This window comes from Mesoplodon bidens (assembly GCF_964165515.1).
Source record: "Mesoplodon bidens genome assembly, chromosome: 6".
NCBI lineage: Eukaryota > Metazoa > Chordata > Mammalia > Artiodactyla > Ziphiidae > Mesoplodon > Mesoplodon bidens.
The window spans coordinates 45,555,090-45,579,039 of record NC_138162.1 but is presented as its reverse complement, the minus strand read 5'-3'; the positions used below and the strand labels follow the sequence as shown (position 1 = coordinate 45,579,039).

The following is a 23,950-nucleotide window of genomic DNA, read 5'->3' as shown; positions in this document are numbered from 1 at the left end:
TTGTGCTTTATAACTTACATATATGTTTCACACATACCCTTTGGAATGTACCACATAATATTTAGGTAAGATAAAGGGGAAAAAAAAAAAGAATCCTACAGCTAGCTGGGTCAATAGAAATCGTCTAGTCTATAGCTGATCTAGTCTATATTAGGCCCATGAAGGATTCCTTCATAACTTGTAGTTTGGCTTGCATAGTGTTAAAAAAATTTTTTTTTTTTTTGCGGTACGCGGGCCTCTCACTGCTGTGGCCTCTCCCATTGCGGAGCACAGGCTCCGAACACGCAGGCCCAGCGGCCATGGCTCACGGGCCCAGCCACTCCGCGGCATGTGGGATCCTCCTGGACCGGGGCACGAACCCGCGTCCCCGGCATCGGCAGGCGGACTCTCAACCACTGCGCCACCAGGGAAGCCCTTAAAATTTTGTTAAATTAGTTGCAATATTTAAAAAGCAGGAACAATTAAAAATATCCAGTTTCTGCTTTTCTTGAAAATTAAAGATACAGTTACATTGGGCCTACAATAAGATAAAGCAGCAATGGATCAAAATTGAGTTATGGCTGCTCTCTTTAGAAGAACATATACTATCCATACGCCAAGGTCCCCTGCTCCCAGTTCCTTTACACTCACCAACTTTATTTATTTACTTTAATTGGTTAGCCCTGTGGGCATCAGAATTTGAGAACTAGGATCTGATCCAACACCTTCATTTTATGTGGTAACTAAGGCTCTGAATGATTAAGTGACTTGCCTAAGGTTACACAGCTTTGATACGCTAAACCTCAGTGGCCTTTTCGAACACCTTACTATTTTCCACTTTCTACTTGCTCAATTATACATGTTTTAAATGAATATACTGTTCCTGAAAGTAAGGAACTACACGGGAAGGTCAGCAGGCATTAGAACATATTATATACGCTCTCATTAATACAGAGGTAGTATGAAATACAAGGACTAAAATAGCTTCTGATCGCCAAGAAATATTTCTTCAACTGAGTTCCCCTAAACTGTGACAATGACCACTTAAAAAAAAATAGGGCTTCCCTGGTGGCGCAGTGGCTGAGAATCTGCCTGCCAATGCAGGGGACAAAGGTTCGAGCCCTGGTCTAGGAAGATCCCACATGCCGCGGAGCAACTAGGCCCGTGAGCCACAACTACTGAGCCTGTGCGTCTGGAGCCCGTGCTCCGCAACAAGAAAGGCTGCGATAGTGAGAGGCCCGCGCACCGGATGAAGAGTGGCCCCCACTTGCCGCAACTAGAGAAAGCCCTCGCACAGAAACGAAGACCCAACACAGCCAAAAATAAATAAATAGGGCTTCCTTGGTGGCGCAGTGGTTGAGAGTCCGCCTGCGGATGCAGCGGACACGGGTTCGTGCCCCGGTCCGGGAAGATCCCACATGCCGCGGAGCGGCTAGGCCCGTGAGCCATGGCCGCTGAGCCTGCACGTCCGGAGCCTGTGCTCCGCAACGGGAGAGGGCACAACAGTGAGAGGCCCGCGTACCGCAAAATAAATAAATAAATTAATAATAATAATAAATATATATATATATATATAACAACTTTATTGAGATATAGTTCACATACCATAGAATTCACCCATTTAAAGTGAATTCGATGGCTTCTAATACATTTACATACTAAACCCCCAACCCATCCAGCCCTAGGCAACCACTAATAATGATCACTTTTTAAAAAAGTCACCGAACCCACTGCACCATTAGTAACAGATACAATACAAACCCAACATTCTCAATGAATTTGCATTAAGATGTTTGTGTACCCCACGTTAGGCATAAGACCCCTAGTTAAGAACACAAGAAATGCAATACTATCAGTGGGAGATTAAAAGGTGGATAATACAGTATACACTTTTTCCTCCAACAAGGGAATTAAGTTATTTCAAACTCTAGGGATTATTCTATCTATAGACCACTGGTCTTAAAAGAAGACAAGGGATACTAGACAGCTGCTTAAAACAACAGCTGCAAAGAATGAGAATATAGGATACCTAATGCAATTCTTCAGGCTGGATGCGAACTTGGGGATACAAATCATGTGAGTTATACCCAAAAGTAGTTTTTGAAAGATTGTTTCTTTTTGTAACTGAAAAACAAGCTTCATCTTTGTTTATGGTTAAGTAGCTAATGCTTTGCAATCACTGCAATTCCTTTCAAGAGCCCCACTACGACATTTAAAAATTTCTAAGTCTGGTGCAAAACATGGGAGCAATCACCTAAAAATAAGCATAACTAAATTGTTGAACCCAGTTATCTTAAAACAGTTCAAGTATTACCTCTCTAAATATAGAGGTTTAATTTTGAAAGAATTCCCAGAAACAGGTGGTAACCAATATTGGGTTTAAACTCAGTGTTTTATTTTTTAAATCTTGGTCTAATCCAATTGCAGAAGTTGTCATTTTCAGATTTTTTGCCATTTTGCAGTTATAAAATACTTTCAACAAAATATATCTCACATGTTTAATTGGAAAAATAACGATTACAATCAGTTTTTATAAATTATTAAGATGACAGAGATGCTTTTACTCAGGGTTACATCCTCTTGGGAACCGTTGCCACAATGGCACCAGAAATTATTTCTAAAGGAGTGATGCTGAGAAAGCAAAGAACGATTAAAACAATTCCATTCACTGGGATCTAAATTATTAATACATAATGAATTATCCTACCTGATTAATCTTCCAAGACTTTTTGTGAGAGATGGACGTTGTCATCACCTCACTTTATACAAATGAAGAAACAAAGGCATAGATAATTTATTAAAAACAACCATATGAATTTGTTTTTGAAAGTGATTAGATATCTACTTGTTGGCTACATAATTCTATACCACTAGTTTTAACCAATCAAATCTCAGCATAAGCAGGTAACTTAAAAGACTATAATAGACACAGTACTGCTCCTCATTGCTTGTGAAATCTCAACTAGTCTTTTTGGCCTGGATATTGTGCAATGTTATTAACTGAGTACTTTCAGAATTCCAGTGTAACTTTAGTTCACCTCACAATAAAACTAACAATCTTACGGATGTCTTGCAGCAAAAACATGCAGGTATCACTATCAAAATGTCCCCATGATTGAGCATCTGAACTACTTGTCAATAACCAGACTCATTAACTCCCCACAAAATCTGTTCCTCCATCTCTTTGTTCCTTGGGGAAGTGAGGGTTGGGGTAGGGTAAGTGACAAAATACCATCTATCCAGTCACTCAGAGCTAATCTGGGAAGCATCCTTAGACTCCTCCTTCTCCTTTAATCCCAAATCTGATCAACAGGTCCAGTCAATTTAATCTCCTAAATATCTGTCAGATTTCCTCTTTGCTATCCTTATGCCTACTACCACAGCCCTGGTGGTTCAGCCTCAGATGGTGGTTCACCTAGATCATTATATGTCTCTTAACCGCTCTCCCTGCCTCCAGTTTGCCCCCTCCAAACCATCCTCCACACTACAGAACCAGGTCATTGTTTTGAAAGCACAGTTATGACCATGCTGCTCCCTTATTTAAAACCTTTCAGTGGCATCCTGTCACCTATCTAAAGGACAAAGTCCAAGCTCCTTAGCACGTCCTACAAAGCCTTCTACAGTCTAGCCCATTCCTCTCTCTCCCACCTACTCTTCAGTTTAGTCAGTTTCTTAGACTGTTATCTCTGTGCATTTATTCACATTGTGCTCTTAAATGGTCTCCTCCAACTCTCATCAAACCTCACTTTACCTGTCTACCTCTTATCCATTGATTAAAACACAAATGAGTTCTTTTCTGGTCTCCCCAGATGTGGATGGATTTCCCTTCTATGTTCATATCATACCTTTTGCATAGCTCTATCATTGCAGTTACATTCTGTAATAATTATCTATGAGTATGTCTATTTCCTCCATTAGAATATGATCTTGTGGTTAAGGAATGTGTCTTATTGATCTTTTTATCCCTGGAATCTAAAACAATGTCTGGGAATAATAAACCTTCAACAATTAGTTAATGAATAAATATCCCTACACTATTTCTAGAACTATACAAAAGCATTTGATACCATTTGCAGTCATAGGTGATAGAAACTTTTGTATCAGGGTAGTTTGATTACTCAAGAAAACTAAAGCAGAGTTGGTGGTGCCCTGACTCACTGCCCCTGAGCAAAAAAATGAAGGAAGTTTCTATCACTCAAACGAGTTGCTATGGACACAGCTATGGTCACAGTTACAACAAAAACATTTCATCCAGTCATTCAAGAAATAGCTTGAGGGACTTTTATGAGCTGGGCCCTTTCTAGACATTGAGGAACAAAACAGATAAGGTCACTGCCCTCAAGGTGCTATTATTCTAATGGAAGGAGATAATCAATAATCAAATAAGCAAGATAACTTCTGAAGGTGATAAACGTGTTTCTCTGAGTTCTGGGAGCTGCTGTAGCAAATTAATCAAACCTGAGGAGGGGGACGTGGGAACTTCCAATTTGTAGCCAAATCTGAGAGAAGTTGTGGGTATCTGGGGACCTAACTACTTTTGATGGGCATTTTAAGTGGTATGGGAGCAGTCTTGTGGGACTAAGCCCTTAACCTCTGGGATCTGACACTATCTCCAGGTAAACTGTTACATTGAGTTAAGCACCCAGCTGGTAGGACACCCAGCTGGTGTCACAGAGAATTGTGGGGACCCCACATATTTGGTTTTTCCCTACACAGGAAAAAGACATACTTGTGGAAAACTGAATTTTTCCAGTACGAATGGTACCTATTAGTTTATGCCTATGGGAAAGTCTTCTTGTTTAATAGGATATGAACATCAAAATCCTTGAGACAATACCTCGGAAAGTATACAATGACCACAACACTCAAAGTACAAGAAGTAGCACTCTATTACTCATTTAACAAAATTTGTTGAGGACCTACTCAACAAATTCAAATTATGAATGGGTTTGCTGAGCCAGCACAGGAAACTGGATTAATTCATCAATTAAACTGAAGGGATCTGAGAAGAGTAGTTCAATCAGCCCCTCACTTTACAAACAAAACTGCAGCCCAGTGAAAGAAACTGCTGTTCCTCCTAAACTGGAAGATGAGAGAATCATGCCCTAGTTTGCCCCAAGGACATACTATGAATAGCTAAAGATTTTCATTAACAACATAAACCAACAGTTTTTAATGAAATGTTATGTGGGCAGTAGATTAATGTACTATGCTAAGAAAAATGTAATATTTATGTAAAACCCTTGATATAATACAGTGCTTTGCACAGGGTAGATGCTCAATAATGGTAGCTATTACTTCCGGCTATATGGTCTTTGAAAGGCTGAGTGCATGATGTCTACCTGGCATCAACGGCTTGACTAAATTGATAATAGAGCCACGTGACTTCTAATCTAATTCAAACATTTGATTTTCCACATGGAAAACGTGAAATCTAAAAGGGCTAAATGACCTGCAAAGCCAGCCACAGTGAGAGAGGCAGAGCCAAGACCAAACCCTGAATCCCCAGTCAGGGTTCCATTACATGCCACAGGTCTACAGTTTAGCTATAAGGTTATGTTCTAACTTTTATAAGAAGGTAATAAGAACAGAGCTGCTATACCTGACTTTTTTCAATCCTCTTAGTAAAGTCATCATTGAGCTATGATTTGATATAAGAATCAACAAAGCATATTGGGAATATATAGCCTTAGGAGTTAACAACGAAACAACAGTCTTGGTAATGCAGTTCTATCACCGACACCTGATAAATGGATAGGCTACCGGAGCAGCTGTTGTATGTGCCGAAGTAGAGAGGCTACAAGCAGAACAGAAATACAAAACAGAAAACACTTAAAATGTGACAACAGCTGTGGGTCACTAAGAAACTGAGATCAAGTCTTTTGGCATACAGCAACAACAGAATGGTTTGTTTTAAGCAAAGACTAATCGGGAGTCTAATAAAAACACTGGGAGACCAAGACTAAAAGCCACAATGCGAGAAGAGTTGTAGTAAGCAATCCAAAAGTTTTCCCTTTCACGAAGAGTGGAAAGCCCAACCGTAAACTTTCAGGTCCTTTTGCATATGAGATCAGGATGCCCTCCCCCTTCCCCCATAAAGATAAAAAATAATCTCTGTATGGGAGGGGGAAAGGGGCAGGGCATAGAGGGGAATCCAATTTATTTGTGGTGAATTAAATTCAACTCAACAAATATTTCCTGAAAAATCGACTATGTGTAAAACATTGTGAAAGATGCTTGCCTTGCCTCAAAGACCTCACAATTATATGGGAGAAGGGAAGAGAATGGGCTTCACGGAAGTACCCAAGGAGGAACAGAAGCTCTCTAAGAGAGGTTCCAGTCCGGGCTATAGGTTCAAAGGGGTAAAGAGGATTTCGAGACTCAGAAAAGGTTTCACGGGAGAAGTGAGGGAGAGGGTAGGAGAGTGGGTGAACGTTCGGACCATCGGAAGAGGTCAACTCCCGGCTCCGTCCCAACTGCCCGCCTCCTCACGCACTTGGCGGGCGCCCTGCGCACCGTCTCCCGCGGGGCAGGCAGCAAGGCTCCCGAGCAGCCCACCCCGCCCCGGTTCTCCCCCGCCATTTCTCACCTCGGAGGCTCCTCGATCAACCCTGTCTGAAGACAGGAGAAAACGCCGACAGCAAAGAGCCCCAAGGCGGGCGACCGAGGCGTGCTGTCAGCTCACTAGCTTGAGCCTGCCGCCAGGCCGCATCCCCATGGTAACGCCGCCAAGCGCCGGTTCGAACGCCCGCGCCGACGCCAGCGCGCTGGCAGTCCAGCACCGTTCACCAATGGGCATCCAGGGAACTCGTGGACGTGAGCCGCCTTCTCTTCCAGAAGACCAATCAGGGAACTAATGAAACGGTGGGCGTAACTCTCAATTCCCGTCTTTTGGTCTTTCAACCAATTACTCCACTTAAGTGAAGATCTCGCGATGTTCTAAGTGAGAGAATCTCACCTTTGAGGCGGGTCCAGAATCCTAATGCCCGGAGCTGTTGGTCGCCCAAAGCGCAATGGAGCTCTCCGGATTGGTCGACGTACCCCAGGTCTCCGTTTAAGGCCCGCCTCCTGCCTGCTTCCACTTCTGAAGGTGAGTAATCTTAGGGTGGGTCCACTGGCTTTAGTTCTCCGCGGCGGAACTGAGGCTCGGAGATATGGGAGTTTGCAGCTGACTTACCTCCCGTCGCTGTAGGGTCAGAGGTGGACGTTCCCTCCTCCAAGCTGGCAGTGGGGCGTCGTTAGGCCAGGCCCCAGACGCTCGCAGGACCTCAGTTTTCCTGTATGCGTAGGGAGAAGGGATCAGTGGCCCCGCGAGCCTTGCTTGCCCTCATGCAAGTGGTGATCGGGTGGGTCGTCGGAAGCCCAGAGTTCCGGTGTAGGGCCCAGCGACCCGAGGTCCATTCCTTCCCCTCCTTGGGCCTCAGTTTTAACATTGTTGTTACCTTTTAAGCCCTGCCTACTTTCCAAAAGAGGTTTTATATTTTCTAATAGCTTCATTTATTGAATGGATAATATCGTGGCAATTATAGCAGAAGTAAAGAAAGTCACACGAGAGTCCCACTACCTAAAAAAATAACTTCCTTTTTCCTTGTTGTGGCTTGGTTTGGACCTTATGTATTTATTATATCTCCTAAGGGAAAAATATATGAATGACAAATTAAAATAAACTGAATGCAATCAAATAGGCAAATGTAGCTAATGTAGAGTCGCGGCTGAGAGGAGTGATGTTGGGAGACAGGCAAATCTGCTTTTGAGTCACTACTCAGACACATGTCTGAGCTGTAATTTCCTTTTTCTCGTGGGGTTGTTGTGAAGATTAAGTGAAATAACAAAGGTAAAGCACTTGGCACAATGCCTGACAAGTAGTAACTCTTCCAAAAATGATAGCTGTTATCTTCATAATAGAAACAAGCAAATATACTAGCCAATGGAGCCAGCAGATGTACTGTAACTGAGTACCCAATTTAGTTTAAAACTTGTCAGTTAAATAACTAATAATTTAGGAAGCAATACATTCTTCAAAAGAGTGGAATTTCTTCCTAGTAGCTAAATCAAGAGGAATTTATCTTGTGGGGCCCCATCAGGGATATACATGGTGTGATCACCAGTAGTTTTGCAGAAAATGTGAAAAGCCATTTCTTGATTCAACTGTTGATAAAAGCTAAGAGCATGCCCTTAAAACATAACATAGAGAAGCTTTCTGATAATCTTGTATGATAACAGGGGTAAACGTGACTCGTATATTCAGTACGTCTATGTCAGACCCTACCTATACATTATTTATTTTAAACTCTGCAGCAACCGTGAATAGTAGGTTGTTGTTTCCTTGTTTGTAAGATGAGGAAAATGAGGCCTAGAATAGTTAAGTATTTTGCTCAAAGTAAGACACTGTTAAATTAGGGAGCTAAGTCTCACTGTGAAGCCAGCCATGCTTTTCTGTGTTGTGCCGTGCTGTTTCTGACAGAGGATGAAAATACTTGGAATACCAGATGTACAAGCAGCTTTACCCAAATGGAGGGAGGTGGGCTGCAGAGATACCTACAGTGGAAGCAAAATCTTTCTCTAACAGGAAATTTCAGCCTTGGGAAATGAAGAGATGGGATGAGGTGATCACTGAACTCTAGACACATGTGTCCATTTACTTTGTGGGTAGTCTATAGCACTTCAAATTCAACTTGTCCCAAACAGGAATCATTTGCGTACATTCTACTCCTACTTCTACCTAGTCACTCAAACCAAATACCTCTCCCTTGCCCTCTCCCTTGGACAATGAAACATCAAATAGTGTTGATTTTCTCTGAGACCTCTCAAATTCATCCCTTCCTCTCCTTTCTCACTGCCTCTGCCTTAATTTGACTCTATATCATTTGTCATCTGGACTGTTTGCAACAGGCTTGTAACTGGTCGGCCTCCTTACCTTCTAATTCTTTCTCCGCTTTCGTTGCTGCCAGAATGTCTCTGTAAAATGTCAACCTAACCATATTACAGCCATGTCCAAAACCAGTCCAAGGCTCCTCATTGCCTACGGGATAGAAACTAAGTTTTATCAATGGAATGTCGTCTTGTTCTTGAGGGTCTTTGCTCACACTCCTCCCTTGGCCTGGAGTGCCCCTTGCCACCTTTATTCTGCTTGGTAAACTCCTAGTCATCCCTCAAAATCCTTATGGCATACCCCCTGACCTAAGATATCACCCCTTCTTTGCTACATTTACATCTTACACGTACCCTTGTGGTGCAAAAAACACATTTGGTAACTTGTCTGTTTAAACATCTTCCACTTTCAGTAGTATTCAGCTTCCTATCTACTCTTCAATCCTGTTAACACTGCCTGTCACATGGGACACACTCAACAGACATTAGATGAGCGAATGAATCCTTTCAGGCTCTAGTATTAGAATTCCCCATGTTTGCTTTCCAGAATTGTACAGCAGATGGCACTAATAGGCCATTGAACAGATCTCCTTCACTAGAAATGATTTTTGTCCCAACCTTGTCTGACTTGGCTTCATCCTAGAAGCCAATATTCATGTCATTACAGGTGAAATCTCCTGTTTCCTCCCTCAGCCAAATAGCAAAGATAGCAAGATGACTCAGCAGCTTGGTGTCTGTGAGAAAAGAGAGTGGCAGATGTCCAGGGAAAGGTGCAGTTGAGGGAACATTTTCTTTGTCAATTTATTCAATTTATGGTAGTTGGGAGCTTTTTCCTTTCTTTCTTTTTAGTTTTATCTTTTTGCTGTTGTTACAAGAGAGAGCTTTATTCAAAGATGGGAGCCTCATTTCTGTCCACTCCTTTGAAAGGGAAGAAGGGACTTGGAGAATTGGAGAAAAGACCATTGTGATGTGGGAAGTGAGGGAAAGATGAGGAGTCACAAAGTGGCTTGTGGGCAGGCAGAGTTGGCCTTCCTCCTCGCAGTGGAGTGGCCTGGGCAAATTTTCGGGACACCAGTGCCCTAAGTTAGGAATTTGTGTGCTTGCCCAAGGCTAGCATCCAGTGTGTCCCCAGTACTTGGTGCTTGGGAACCCTCAGGCTACTCGGTATGGTTTTGAACGTGTGGTTATAGGTTCCTGCTTCCCAGAAAAAAAGCAGAAGAGGCACAGAAACCTTTATCAGAGACACAAAGTTTAGGGGCCTCAGACTACACTTCACCCCTCCAGGGTTGTCTTTGGGTACCAAGACCTTCATCTATACCACCCTCCAACTAAAACCTGTGGAAAGGAGTCCAGTTAGACATCTTTAAAATCCTCCATATGAATATAGATCAAAGTGGGAATTTTGGAACTGGAAATGATTTTATAAATCATTTTCATGTCCTCTCTCAGGGCCACTTGTGCCCTAAGCCCTGCTCTTTCACGGTAAGCAAAGCAGTATAAAGGGGAAAAAATACAGATTTTGGAGTTAGACTTACTTGAATTCAAATCTCAGCATTCACAGACCAGCTATGCCTTTGGGCAAGTATTTTAAACTTTCTGAATCTCAGTTTCCTCATCGTAAACTGGAGATGATAATGCTTATTGTGAAGAGTTGTCTTGAGCATTAGAAAAGATACACGTGAAGAACCTTGCACAGGGTAGATGCTTAATTGATAACATGGTGGGATGAAATACTGTTTCTGCTAGAGGGATTTTACACTGGGAGGAACAAGTCGGGGGGTAGGATTTGGAGAGCTCTTTCTGTATGTAAAGGTACATTTATGAGGGCTTTGGGGGTTGAACTGTGCTTGCAGTAGCACTCTGATTAATTTGATGAAAATATTGGAACACAGCACATCAGTTTAGCCATTTATCTGTGAATTATTTCTTGGCACCTAAGTCCTGAACCTCCTAGGCTGTGAGGGAATTGTATCTATAGAGAAAGCCAAGAGTATTTTTCGTTAGCTTCTGGAACCTTCTGATGACATTGAGGGTTTTTTTGTTCAGGTTTTTTTAACCACCTAAGGCACTTTGCCACTTTTCTGAAGTGTGAATTGCCTGCTGTCAGCCTGGAGTTCTCACCTCCGCAATCCTGGCTGCAGGCATCTTTGCATATTAGACGCTGTGTTCTTTAACCCCCTGAGGTTTGAATCCACTCAGAGTTTGTGCGTGCCAGAACGTGTGTGTGTGTGTGTGTGTGTGTGAGAGAGAGAGAGAGAGAGAGAAATATGGCTACTTTCAAACCCCAGGACAGTTTCAGCTCCGTGGTCTCCAGAAAAACAGAAAGCCTCCAACAATAGCTCCATTGACTTTTATGTAAATGGCACTCCTCAGGAAAACACTGGGCTATTTCCCAAAGTCCCAGAACGTACCCTGAACATTTGTTTGAGTGGGAGGTGGGGAGACAGTTCTGTTGAGTCAATGAACATCTGTTGAGAGCTGCTGTGCTGGGTCCCAGGAGACAGCTCATAGTCTGGCTCTTCCCTGCCAGAGGTACAGACAGAGATTGACCATACTAGGCATGCGTGCTTGTGGTGGCTTTATACTGTGTCCACTTAGCTGAGCTGGAACCGAGTTTCCCAGGATTCCCTTCCTGTATGGTTCCAGTTGGGGTTGACCTCAAGAAAATTTTGTGCAATATTTGGAAAACTGAAGTGAAGTAGCAGCCAGTACACTGTGAAGGACACCAGGCATGGTGGCAGTGCATACCTTTTGACCCTGACCTGCTGGCTCACCTTGGTTGTGCAGGACAGCAGCCAGGCCTGCAGCCCTCCGACTCCTGCTGAATCTCCTCCTTCAGCTGCTCTGAGAGTCCTAGGCTAGATGTACGTTCAGCTCTGTGGCAAAGGGCCCTTGCTTCTCCTGCAACTCACCGGAGTCAGTGAGCTTGGAGACAGTGAACAGAAGTCGATTTGTTCTCACAGGTTCCAGTTCTTCCTCTCCTCCACCTCACAGCCAGCTTTCCTTCCCAACTGCTGGCCTCCCCGACTTACAGAGACTTCAGACCTAACACCAGATGCAGAAGTGACAGAGGTGTGTGGATTTCTCCATCAACTTCCTAATTGGACAAGGTCTAATCCCTATACTAAATTCTTACTTTACTGTTGTTCATAGTGTTCTGTCTCTCTTATCAAACCCTACAGTAGAAGATTATTCAAGCCATGTTAAAGGCCCAGAAGATGGAATGATTAGAAGCCAGAAGGCTTCACAGGAGAGGTGACATCTGAGTTGTTGCTGAAAGGATGAGGAGGTGGTTAAATGGATGGGGAAGGAAAGAGAAATTCTAGAGGACAACTGGCTCAAGCCAAGCAATTGAAGGGCAAATAGGAGTTCTGCCTTTCTGTCCTCTCTGTGGGTGCAGAGCATAGAGAGAAAGTGAGCATCTCTCTGATCCTAGCTCTTCTTGTTGCATCAAGATGAACCGTTGGTCAGTCTGCTTCTTAGATGTGGTCACCACTGAATACTGGTATCTACTGAGATACATTTTTGCTGGGTGCACCCCTGTCAGTAACCTAAGCCTCCTCCCCATAGGAAAATATTGGCCTGCGCCCCTCTCCCCAGTAGTTCCACATGGCCACCCCAGGCCTGTCTTTCTTGGCCATCCCCATGCAGCATCTTTGTTTCCTCATGCTGTATTGGTAATAGCAGTGGTGTGGAGGGAGGGCACTGTGCCCACTAGTCTGGGATCCCTAAGCTTATTGAGGGGTTCCAACATCCATTGCATGGGACTCCACTCGAAGCAGGGGCAAGGTGCCCTACACCTATAACTTGCTAATACTTTCTGAGCATTTTGATAGGAAAGCATGGGATCAGGTACCTGTTTCTGCCTAAACCTGGAACCAGTCATTTGAAATCTTGCTTCACCAGTTCTTTGGTGACAGGGTTCCTTCTGGCTTCCAGAATAAGGAATGTTCTCAGCCTAAATGGGGAGACCAGGGAAACAGAACACCATATTTAGTAAAAGCCTGATACCAGTTTACGTATGAATTTTAAACTCAAAAAGAACCATACTTTACATACTGTTATGAGCCATTCTTTTTCCACTGAAAATCTTTTTACAAGCAGCACATTTGACTCCACCTCATTTTTTTTTTTTTTTTTTTTTTTTTTTTGCTGTACGCGGGCCTCTCACTGCTGTGGCCTCTCCCGTTGCGGAGCACAGGCTCCGGACACACAGGCTCCGCGGCCATGGCTCGCGGGCCCAGCCGCTCCGCGGCATGTGGGATCTTCCGGGATAGGGGCACGAACCCGTGTCCCCTGCATCGGCAGGCGGACTCTCAACCACTGCGCCACCAGGGAAGCCCTCCACCTCATTTTTTTTAAAGGCCTCATAATCTCCCATCATATAGATGAAATACTGTACTTATCTAACCATTCCCATATTGATGGATATTTGTTTCTGCCCTTTTTTTCTTTGTGTGTGTGTGTGTACATCTTAAACAGGTATTTCTATATGTCAGTATGCCTAGAATTGGAATTCCTGGGTCTAAGGGAATGTGCATTTTATGTTTTGATAATTACTACCAAATTGTCCTCCTAAGGGGATATGCTAATTTAATCTCCCACCAACAGTAAATGAGAGCACAGACCATTTCAAAAACCCATTTTGAGATTATTTCCAATGCTTAAAAACTCTCCTTACAGGTGTAGAAAGGTTTGGAAAGGTCACAGTGTTGGGTGTGCTTGGTTTTTTGAGTAAGGAACCACTGTTTTCTAGAGTAACATTACCATCTGTTGGTAGCCCTGAGAATTGCCCTGGAACGGGTTGTGATTTGGGTCTGATTTTTATGCCTTTGACAAAATGCAAGCTCATCTTGATTGAGCACCAACAAGGGGGCCATGGAGACCATCAGCATCTACTCCAGCCACCCTTTCAGCATCAGCTCTGCCACCTGTGAGCACCAGCTCCTTCTTTGGCCCTGGAATCTTGGAGATGAGACCCTCCGACTCGGGCCTCTCCCCGCCTGGGCCACTCCCTCAGGCCTCCGCCGCATTTGAGACCCCGGGTTTTCTTTCAGTTCTGCTGTCTCACCTCGGAACCTTTGCCCATGCTGTTCCCTCTGCCTGGAACGCATCTTCTCTCCTCTTTCCCTTTGACAGCTTACCTTCTACTTATCCTTTACTTCTCTGCTCAAACATCCCTTCTTCCAGGAAGCATTCCTTGATCCCTCAGTCGGGTTAAGTTACCAATCACACATTTCCCCTTTGGAACACATACCTTATTGGCAATTATTTTTAAATTTGCTTAACTATTTGATTAAAGTCTGCCTCTTCCACTAGAATATAAACTATATTCTATATTCTTGTGAGGGCAAAGGCCAAGCACAGTACTTGGTACATAGTAGGTACTCGATAAATATTTGTCGAGTGAACAAACGGTACAAGTTTTTCTTTTGCAGGGCTTCACATAAAGGATCTTCCATATTTTTTGTTACTTTGATTACATGGCCTCCTTCAGATGATGAATTTTTTTTTCACTTCTGCAGATATTCCTGCTCCCTTCCTGTCTTTTGTTGTTGTTGACATTTTTTTTCTGAAATGGAAAAAAGGCTAAATGGAAAAGACTAAAAAAGTCTGTCTTCACTGTATTTCTGATTATAAAAATAATCAATGTTCTCTGTAAATTTCCAAATAATACAGACATATATGGAGCAGAAAATGGAAGTCTCCCCATAATCTCATCCCCCCAAAAAACAGTATTAATGATGTGTATCCTTCAGACATTTTTCTGTGCATAATGAAATCTATTGAGATTACATTCCAAGCACTGTTCTAAAGCACTTTACAAAAGTTAAGTCATGTAATCCTCATAGCAGCTCTTTACAGTAGAGCTATTACTATCCTGTCTTACAGCTGTGGAAACAGGCTTAGGAGCTAATCACACAGTGAATAAGTGGCAGAGCCAGAACTTGAACCCAGGCTCCAGGTTCACACTCTGGACTACTCTGCCAGTTCACCTCTGATGGGGTAGGAAAGAGACTTTCTACCATGTGTTCCCCTATATATTTTGAGTTTTGAACCATGTGAATGTATAACATTCCAAAACCGATAAAAGATTGAAAAAAAATCGATAATAAATTTTTAGTACACTAAGCTACCCTTTCTAAGTGACCCCTCTGAGCCATCACAAACCACATTGTTGGGGTCTCTTTGCTCTAGAGACTCAGGTTGGAGGCTGAGGGAAATGGGATTGTAAATTTGATGATAATATTGTACTGCATCTCTCCCATTCCCCGCATCTCTCCAGTTTCAGTGGGGTTGCTTCTGAGGATCTCCTGTCTCTACATACACATGCCAGCCCTGTTTTAGCTGGGAGACCTAGAGGAATTGGGATAGAGCTACACTAACAGGTAGGGACCAAGGTCCTGCAGTTACACACAAAGGCCTGTCTCTGACTCCTGGTTTCCCCCCATTGGTTCTCAGCATGCTGCCTTTGTCTAGAGGTGATGAGGTCACTGTTAGCTGGTCTGTGCTACTCCGCAGCACCAGAGTACTGCCCGTCAGTATGGATCTTCCTGTTCTGTGTAACTTCGAACATCTTTTTTGTTACGCCTTCAGATAGACCATGGCCCTGAGAGCATGTGGCTTGATCATCTTCCGAAGATGTCTCATTCCCAAGATGGACAACACTGCAGTTGAGTTTCTACTGCTGCAGGCATCAGATGGCATTCATCACTGGACTCCTCCCAAAGGTGCGAGGCCAGAGGGGCGGGCTTTGGGGAAATGCCAAGCACTGTTCAGAAATCCACCCTCCCAGGCACCCTGCTAGGCTTGCTTCCCAGTGATTGTGTAGCAGGAAGGGGTGGGGTGAGCAAGAGCTCTTGATCCTTTCTACATACAAAGTCTCCATGCCAGCCCAGAGAAGAACTGGAAATAGAACTCTGTGACTGAATTCCAGGGCAAAAGCAAGACCTGGTTTTCTTTCCTTTTTTTTTTTTCCTCTTCTCCGTGCCATGCAGCATGTGGGATCTTAGTTCCCGACCAGACCAGGGATTGAACCTGTGCCCCCTGCAGTGAAAGCACGGTGTCTTAACCACTGGACTGCCAGGGAAGTCATAACACCTGGTTTTCTTGCATCAGTCACCAGAGCCTCTGTGGTGAACGGCTGGGTAGGGGAAGAGGCACTGGGCTGGGAATTGGGGACCTTGGGGTCAAGTTATTACTGGGTTACAGGTCAGGAGCTCATAGAGAACAGCCCCCAGACAGAAGGGAGCAAGTGGGGTCACGGAGGGGTGAACAAGACTCCAGGGTTGGAGGAAAACAAGGAAGTGGGAATAGGAAATAAAATTTGCCCATTCAAGTTTCACTGAGGAGAAACAAGGTGAAAAAAAAGAGACTGAAGCGTCACAGATACTATGAATAGGAATATTCACACTTGCCTCCTGATCACCTGAGTCACACTGCACGGTCCCTCTCACTGAAAGATTTCAAAGGACCTCTCTGAATTTTCCCTGCTTGGGCCTGGGGGAGAAGTTACCCTGTTAACACCGATGGGCAGAGTGCTAAATAGATGCCGCTAGGCAGGGTGTGCTCAGAGACTCCCACACATTTCTGAGGGAAGGTCGGGCATCCTGGATCAGCGTCACCTGTCTCACCACCAGCATCCCTCCCACCTTCCTCCCCTGGTGCATTACCTACCTGTCTTTGTGTCTGTGGCTATACGAGGTGCTATACGGAGAAAATTCCCTAGCAGCCGTGAACGAAAATGGGCTTTTAAGTCCAAGCTCCTGGCTGCTTTCTGTGGGAGCTGTGCAGCAGCAGCTGACTCAGGGCACTGCTCTGAGGACCCCTGGGAAGGAGGAGGCTAGGATGTAGCCCTGTCTTTGAACTAAGAAGAGAACAGCTAAGAATTCCTGCTCTCTGTGAGCTCCTGAACCAGGAGGCCCCCAGCAACTTGCTGGAGCCATGTGTTGACCGAGGCTGCCAGACCACTCCCAGGCCTTCTTGGCACCCCCTGAGCAAGCTGAGAATTTGCAGGGAGGGCTCGAGGCAAAGCTGAGGGCTGCTCCCAGTCTGCAGAGCTTCAAGTTCTCTTACAACAGTTTCTTGGCAGTTGTCTTATTGGGTTTGGGCCTTGCCAACAAATTTTCTTAGAACTGGCTCTCAGCTTGTCCTTAGTCTAAGTTCCCATCAGGACTTTCCCTGTGAAACTGGAATCTGGCCTTGCTCAGTTAGAAAGATGAAAACAATTTGGAAGAGCCTTGATAGCTACTTGGAAACAGCTGCCGGTGCCTCGGTGCAGGGTTCGGAGACAGACTGTTGGCCCTGGGACTTCAGAGACCAACTGCAGACAGTGTTAAGTCTTCGCTGTGCATTGTAGGTGAAGTGCTCCCTCTTCAGCCAGCTCCCACCTGGCAAGAAAGGACTGCCCCTCCTTGGGAAAATCACGTTAAGATGTCCCAGGGAAGGGTCTCCCTGAGAATATGGGATGAAGAGAACTCCAAAGAAAAATAGAGGTCTGAGGGAGGCTGTCTCTCTCACCATCGAAGGGCAGTATTCTAGACCAGACTTGCCAAATATATGGTTTGTTTCACTCCCTGTAGAGAAGATGGGGTGGGGAAGAGGGATTGCCCAGACACCACAGAGCCAGACACTGCCTGCCCTGTACCCCATCCCTAGGCATGTGAGGATATTGCCAAAGCTTAGCAACACCTAGAAAAGTCGCCAGAGACCCCAGCTTTAAATCATCTGACCTGGAAAATCCAGCTTTGTTGAAGATTATATCCACCTCCTCTTCTTTTCTCCTAACCAGGCCATGTGGAACCAGGAGAAAGTGACTTGGAAACAGCCCTTCGGGAGGCTCAGGAGGAAGCAGGCATAGAAGCAGGCCAGCTGACCATCATTGAGGGATTCAGAAGGGAGCTCAATTATGTGGCCAGGAAGAAGCCTAAAACCGTCATATACTGGCTGGCAGAGGTAAAGGACTACGACGTGGAGGTCCGTCTCTCCCACGAGCACCAGGCCTATCGCTGGCTGGGGCTGCATGAGGCCTGCCAGTTGGCTCAGTTCGAGGAGATGAAGGCGGTGCTCCAGGAAGGACACCAGTTTCTCTGCTCCACGGTGGTCTGAACTGACCAGATCAGGGTCTTTTGCCTCCGTAGGATCCTTGAGGGCTTCTGAGGTGAACTACCTTTGCTTCCAGGGAAGCCTGTGCTGGTCTTTGGCTCATTATAGCAGATTGCAGACAGCCTGGTAAAATCAGCTGAAGACCCTCAGAGAAGAGCAAGCAAAAAATCTCAGCTGGGTGGAAAGGAAGGGAAAGGAGTTAAAAAAAAAAAAAGGCCAAGCCCAGTGAGTGCATCCTTATACGTTATGAATAAACGTCAAGCAGCTTATCTCTCCTTCTAACCTGCTGTATTTATTTCATGGGCTCTTGCCTTGGGTGGGGAGAAAAGCTAGAGTGAATCAGAGCTCTGACCTTAGCTGGAGGAAATCCTGTGTCCAAGCACTGTACCCTAGAGAAGCTGAGGGACGGAGTCAGAATCAGAGACACCCAATGCTACCGGGTGGCTCTCCTGCCTCTGGACCTCCAAGCACCCTTACCCCACCCCACCTGTGTACCTGAGACGTAGTGACTTGTAGCGGACAGGATATACAAGCGAGTGGGACTGGAGCGCAGGAATGGCATCTGCTATACAATCGGCCCACCATATCCGCGGATATCGAGGGCCGACGGTGGGACTCAAACATCCTGGGAATTTGGTATCCTCAGTGGGTCCTCAAACCAATCCTCTGCGGGTGACGAAGGACGACTGTACTCGCTAATGTATCTTTCCCCGGCACCAGGCACGTATGTTATAGGTTCTCAGTAAATATTTCCTAAGATAATTCGAGACCCAAGGAACATTGGAACAAATCCCCAGTCACAGCAGGGAAAGGAAGGACAGGCAACCCTGGGCCACCAGGTCAGTGACACATACACTCCAACCTCCCAGCCCAGTCCTGACTCCCAGGGTCAGCATGGTTGTCAGCATGACTGAGGCCACTGGCAAGGGGCAGGCCTGAGCCTGGGGGCTCAGCTGGGCCACCCAGCAGCCCTGTCACTACCCCGTGCATTCCTCACCTGCGGCTGCCTTCCCCGCCTTTAGCAAGCCCTCATCATTGGCATTTCTCTCTTCCCACCTGCTCCCGTTTTCCACAATTCAACTGTAAGATCCAGAGCCGCAAGAGCTGGGTCTCAGCCCTCTTTCCCCTTGCTACTAGGGCTCAAGGAATGCAGGGCAGGTGTTAGATCCTACAGCCCTTCCAGGAGCTGTTAGCAGCTGGATTCATGTGGATCTCATTAGAGGGTTGTTGCCCAATGAAGTGCAGAAGCTTGGATGGGAAGGGGCATTGGCAAAGGTCAACCTGGATTACCAGGGTCAAGAACAGCCACCCCCAGAGGAAGGAGAGAGAAGTCACCCAGGTCTGCAATCAGGCCTCCAGATGTTTTCAGTCACTGGTTCTCTGTGCAGACAGGGCAGGAGTACTAGCGAACAGCATTTTGGAGCACTGCCAGGGACCTGAATGGTTTTGTTCCTCACCCCTCGGAGGGGCACTCCCCGAAGGAGGCCTGCTACGGGAAGTTTTTGGAGCTTAGTGCTCTCCTTCCAGGCCAGCAGGAACCACATCCCACTGATTTAATAAGTGCCTGCTGGGCAGTGGTGCCAAACCACAGACTAACAAGGGCTGGCTGGCCCTGTGCACCCAGCACGGGAGTCTGTGGATTCTCAAAATGTTAAGACCTCATACATCAGAGTTGGAAGGGACCTGGAAAATGACCTGATTCTGCTGCTCACTTTTTTAGCTGAGGATATTGAGGCTTAAGAAGGTAGATGGCCCTGGCAGTTGCCTATATGTGAGGTCCTTTGAGGATGAGGTGCCAGAGGGAAGACTGCCTTAGAATATCTTGTACAGCTTTGGAGTCATTCTTCTGGGACTTATGTACAAAGTTTTCCATGAAAACACAGGTACTTTGGAGAAGGTGGGGTGTGTGGGGGGAGCCCATAAACTGCGTTCATGTGTTCACTTTGTAGGATGAATTGACAGAAAGGTGGGACTGGGGCATGTTATGGGCGGTGGATGAGGCAGGGAGAGAGTGGAACCGAGATTGGGATGTAGCAGGTTAGTAGGCTTTGTTGTCATCACCACTTTGCTTTCGGCCACCTGGGCTTGTTCAAGGGCTGTAGGGCTAAGACCGCAATTTCCCCTTCAATCTGAGGCCCTCCAAGCTCCAGAGCATCTCCTCCTGGAAGCTTCCCCTAATAACCACTCACCCACCCTATAAACACCATCCTGTCCCCACCTACACCCAAAAAGGCTTCTCTTGGAATTCCACATGTTTTCCCCACTACCACCTGCACCACCCCAGGGTGAAGAAGCATCTAATGAACTAATCCCCACAAGGGTGGTCTTAAGTTGCCCCCTCCTGGGGGCATTTTTTTTTTTTTTTTTTGGTTGCACTGGGTCTTTGTTGCTGCACGCGGCTTTCTCTAGTTGCAGCGAACGGGGGCTTCTCTTGTTGCGGAGCACGGGCTCTAGGCGCGTGGACTTCAGTAGCTGTGGCGCGTGGGCTCAGCAGTTGTAGCTCGCGGGCTCTAGAGCGCAGGCTCAGTAGTTGTGGCACACGGGCTTTGTTGCTCCGCGGCATGTGGGATCTTCCCGGACCAGGGCTCGAACCCGTGTTCCCTGCATTGGCAGGCGGATTCTTAACCACTGCGCCACCAGGGAAGCTCCTGGGGGCATTTGATAGAGGCTCTGGAAAACCAAAATGCCCTCTTGACACCCAAAAGCAATACCTTACACCCCCGCAGTAAGCAGCTGTTTGCTGAATTGAAGACCCAAAGGAATGAAAGTATAAGGGTGGTTTTAATGGTAGAATTTAAATGGAAATGCTCGTGCTGGTGTGGGACCCCAGGTGGGACCCCACGTTTGAGGAGCAGAGGCTGACTTCTCCATCAGTCCAGCCGGTGGCCCAACCGGTCCCTTACCTTCTAGAGGAGGGCCGTTCCAGCCCCGCCGCTGCCCCCTGGAGGTTGTGCTACAGGTTTCCAGTGAGGCTTGCTCTCAGCCTTCTTCCTAACCCTCCCCCTTCACTTCCTTTCCCCTCCTACCCCGCCTCCAGCTCCCCATTGTGTAACAGGAAGTGCTCAGCAAGACCCCCTGAGGAGGGGAAAGGGGGCTATGGAGGGAAAAAACAGCACTAGGATACTGAGTATAGAGGCACAGCCTCTTCCTGTTCTTCAGACTGGGAACCCCCAGGGACAGAGCCTCTTCCTCTTCAGGTTTTCCCCACTCCCCTGACCCCACCCCAGCCAGACTTAGGGCTTGTCTCATAAGGCCAAGAATTCTCCCCTCCCCTAATGGGTGAGGGGTGTCAAAAGGTACAAATTTTCAGTTATAAAATGAATAAGTCATGGGGGTGTAATGTACAGCATGGTGGCTATAGTTAATAATACTGTAGTGCATATTTCAAAGGTAGGAGAGTGGATCTTGAACTGTCTCATTAAAAGAAAAAATTTGTTTTGTAACTGTGTATGGTGACGGCTGTTAACTGGACTTAACTGTGGTGATCATTTAGCAATATATACAAATATCGAATCATTTATGTTGTATACCTGAAACTAATATAATGTTATGTCACTGACCCCTCAATTAAAAAATAAATTCAGTCTCTCTTTTCCCCTATAGTCCATTAAAATGGTAAAGTACATTGAAACAAAATTCTCTCCTCCCCTCAAGCTGCTGGAAAGATCCTTGGGCATGATAAAGTAAATGGCCAGCCTGAAGATAAAAGCCATGTTGCTCCTTGGGAGCTGGGGTGTGTACCAGAGAGGGGACGGTGTCAGCAGAAGTCCCACTGAGTTGGACAATGGCAGGAAAGGAAATCACCCAGTTGCCCCTGCAGTTTTCTTCAAGGCTGGGTCTGGGCAGGGCTCCCCTTGTAGGGATGGGCTGTGCAGCTGTTCCCAGAACAGAAGGTAGTACTTCTTCAAATGGTTTTCAAAATATGCTCATAAGTATGTGTGTGTGAGCAAAACAGAAGCAGAAGTGGATTTAGATCTCCCCTATTCGATATTTGTATATATTGCTAAATGATCACCACAGTAAGTCTCGTTAACAGCCATCACCATATACAGTTATTAAAAAATTATTTTCTTGTAATGAGACCGTTCAAGATCCACTCTCCTACCTTTGAAATATGCACTACAGTATTATTAACTCTAGCCACCATGCTGTACATTACACCTCCCTGACTTATTCATTTTATAACTGAAAATTTGTACCTTTTGACCCCCCTCACCCATTAGGGGAGGGGAGAGAAGGATTTAGATCTTAGAGGTCTTGAACATCAGAGCTTGAATTTTTTCCTAAATGACCTGATTGAATTTCGGAAAGATTTCCTTGGCTGCTATGTGGATTGAATTGAAGGGTTCAAGAACAGAAAGATTTAGGAGTCCACTGCAATGGTCCAGGCTAGAACTGATAAGACCTGACATGGGGTAGTGGCCAGGGGATGAGAGGTCAACACTGGCCTTGGACTTGAGGAGTGAGGGGACCAGAAATCTTGGTGAGGGGAACCAACAAAAGAAGACTTACTTGCTCTGTAGCCAACCAGGGTGAGGGATACTTTGCCCATATCTGGGGGAACAAGAGCAAAGATCCTCCCAGAAAATTCACATCTTGGTCTTAGAGAGAGGGCTTGGCCAGGGTTTAGCTGATTCATAGAGTGCTAAAAGGGAAACAGAGGCAGACTCTTAGGGTACACGTGGTCACAGAAAGGGGGTGTTAGGCCCCAGTCCCAGATTTCCTGCAGTGGCCACTCAGTCCCTCCCCATTACCTCTGGAGAAGGAAGCTCCCTGTTCCTGCATACCAGCCTCCTCACCCCCACCCCCAGCCCAGGGGTACAGAAAAGACCGATGGGGAACTCTGGCCACGACAAAGCTACTGGAAGCTCCATGGAGGAGGGGCAGCCCTCCCTCCCCACCCAGATGTACAGAGAGAGAGAGAGAAATTTGGAAGGTACAAGAGGTGCTGGCAGAGATGGGGGGTGTTGGACAAGGCTCTAAGAGGGCAGAGTTTCTGCCATCCTAGCAAACAGGGGTAGAGGTAGCTTCTAGTCCACTTCCCTCCCCTTCCCCATCCCAAGACCAGCTCTTTCTCATGGTTCCTACCATTCCAGCCACTGCTGCCCAACTTCTTGAACCTCTCTTTTTTGTCGTCAGTAGGGGAAGGGGAAACACTTGTTGGCCTAGTATCAGGCCCGTTGGGTGGCAGCTTCAGAGACACACATTTCAGTGGCTCCCCAGCCTTGGATATGTATAGGCCGGGGCTGGCCCAGGCTGTTGAAAGATGGGTGAAGACTGGGCAGGGGATTCTAGGCTTCTAGATACAGACCACCAGGTTCCAGTCCAGTCTTGGGTACTAATCTTCTGTGTGACTTAGGCCAGTGCCCTCCTCTCTCACTGTTTTAGCTTGTTCATCTGTGCTTTTGTTATTAACAAGGTCAATGGCAGAGGCCAGATTAGAAACCAGATTGTAAGCCAAGGGCTAGTTTGCTGGGATTTGGCCAGTCATGGGTACTCTTCCCTTTGGCCCTGTCCCAGCACACAGTGAGTGTTCAGAGGGCATGGTGTGTCCCCTCCCCCATCTAAGCTGCCTGCCCTCAATGCCCTTCTAAAATTCTTAACATTTTATTTGACTTCACTTCAGATCTTTTTTTTTTTTTAATTGGCCACACCACATGGCATGTGGGATCTTAGTTCCCCAGCGACCAGGGATCGAACCCGGGCCTCCTGCAGTGGAAGTGCGGAGTCCTAACCACTGGACCCCCAGGGGATTCCATCAATGCCCTTCTAAAGGGTACTCCTCCTCCATGCCTGATGACTTAAGCCTTCCAGATTACTTTACCCAACCTCAGCCCCTATGCCATCTCAGACAGCACACACTACTTGGTCCTGGGGTATAGAACTTTATGCAACTATGGAAGTGTTCTATAATCTGCACTGTCCAACATGTGAGCCACTAGTCACACATGGCTTTTGAACACTTGAAATGTGGCTAGTGTGCCTGAAGAACTGG

At 46.0% G+C, this 23,950-nt stretch overlaps 2 protein-coding genes across 5 annotated transcripts in view; one reads left to right on the top strand and one right to left on the bottom strand.

The window, feature by feature from the left end:
- Window positions 1–6,693, bottom strand: part of KIF24 (kinesin family member 24) — a 60,353-nt gene extending 53,660 nt beyond the window's left edge. For all 3 annotated transcript variants that reach the window (XM_081237832.1, XM_081237834.1, XM_081237833.1), the window contains exon 1: window positions 6,569–6,693. The gene's annotated coding sequence lies outside the window, so the exon portion shown is untranslated. The remainder of the gene's footprint in view (window positions 1–6,568) is intronic.
- Window positions 6,694–6,932: 239 nt separating this feature from the next.
- On the top strand, window positions 6,933–18,256 carry NUDT2 (nudix hydrolase 2). Of its 2 annotated transcripts, none has more exons than XM_081237723.1 (3): window positions 6,933–7,069; window positions 15,448–15,581; window positions 17,642–18,253. In XM_081237723.1, exons 2-3 carry the CDS (start codon window positions 15,455–15,457, stop codon window positions 17,956–17,958), a joined length of 444 nt encoding a protein of 147 aa, XP_081093849.1. In that variant the 5' UTR covers window positions 6,933–7,069; window positions 15,448–15,454; the 3' UTR covers window positions 17,959–18,253. The 2 variants fall into 2 exon arrangements, with proteins under 2 accessions (XP_081093849.1, XP_081093850.1); XM_081237724.1 differs by lacking the exon at window positions 6,933–7,069 and adding an exon at window positions 11,476–11,960 and having other exon boundaries at window positions 17,642–18,256.
- The last annotated feature ends 5,694 nt before the right edge of the window (window positions 18,257–23,950 follow it).

Coding starts and splice junctions, on each gene's coding strand:
- NUDT2 (XM_081237724.1), top strand. CDS start 15,455: ATGGCCCTGAGAGCATGTGGCTTGATCATCTTCCGAAGATGTCTCATT. Junction 15,582..17,641: donor TCACTGGACTCCTCCCAAAG/GTGCGAGGCCAG, acceptor TCTCCTAACCAG/GCCATGTGGAACCAGGAGAA.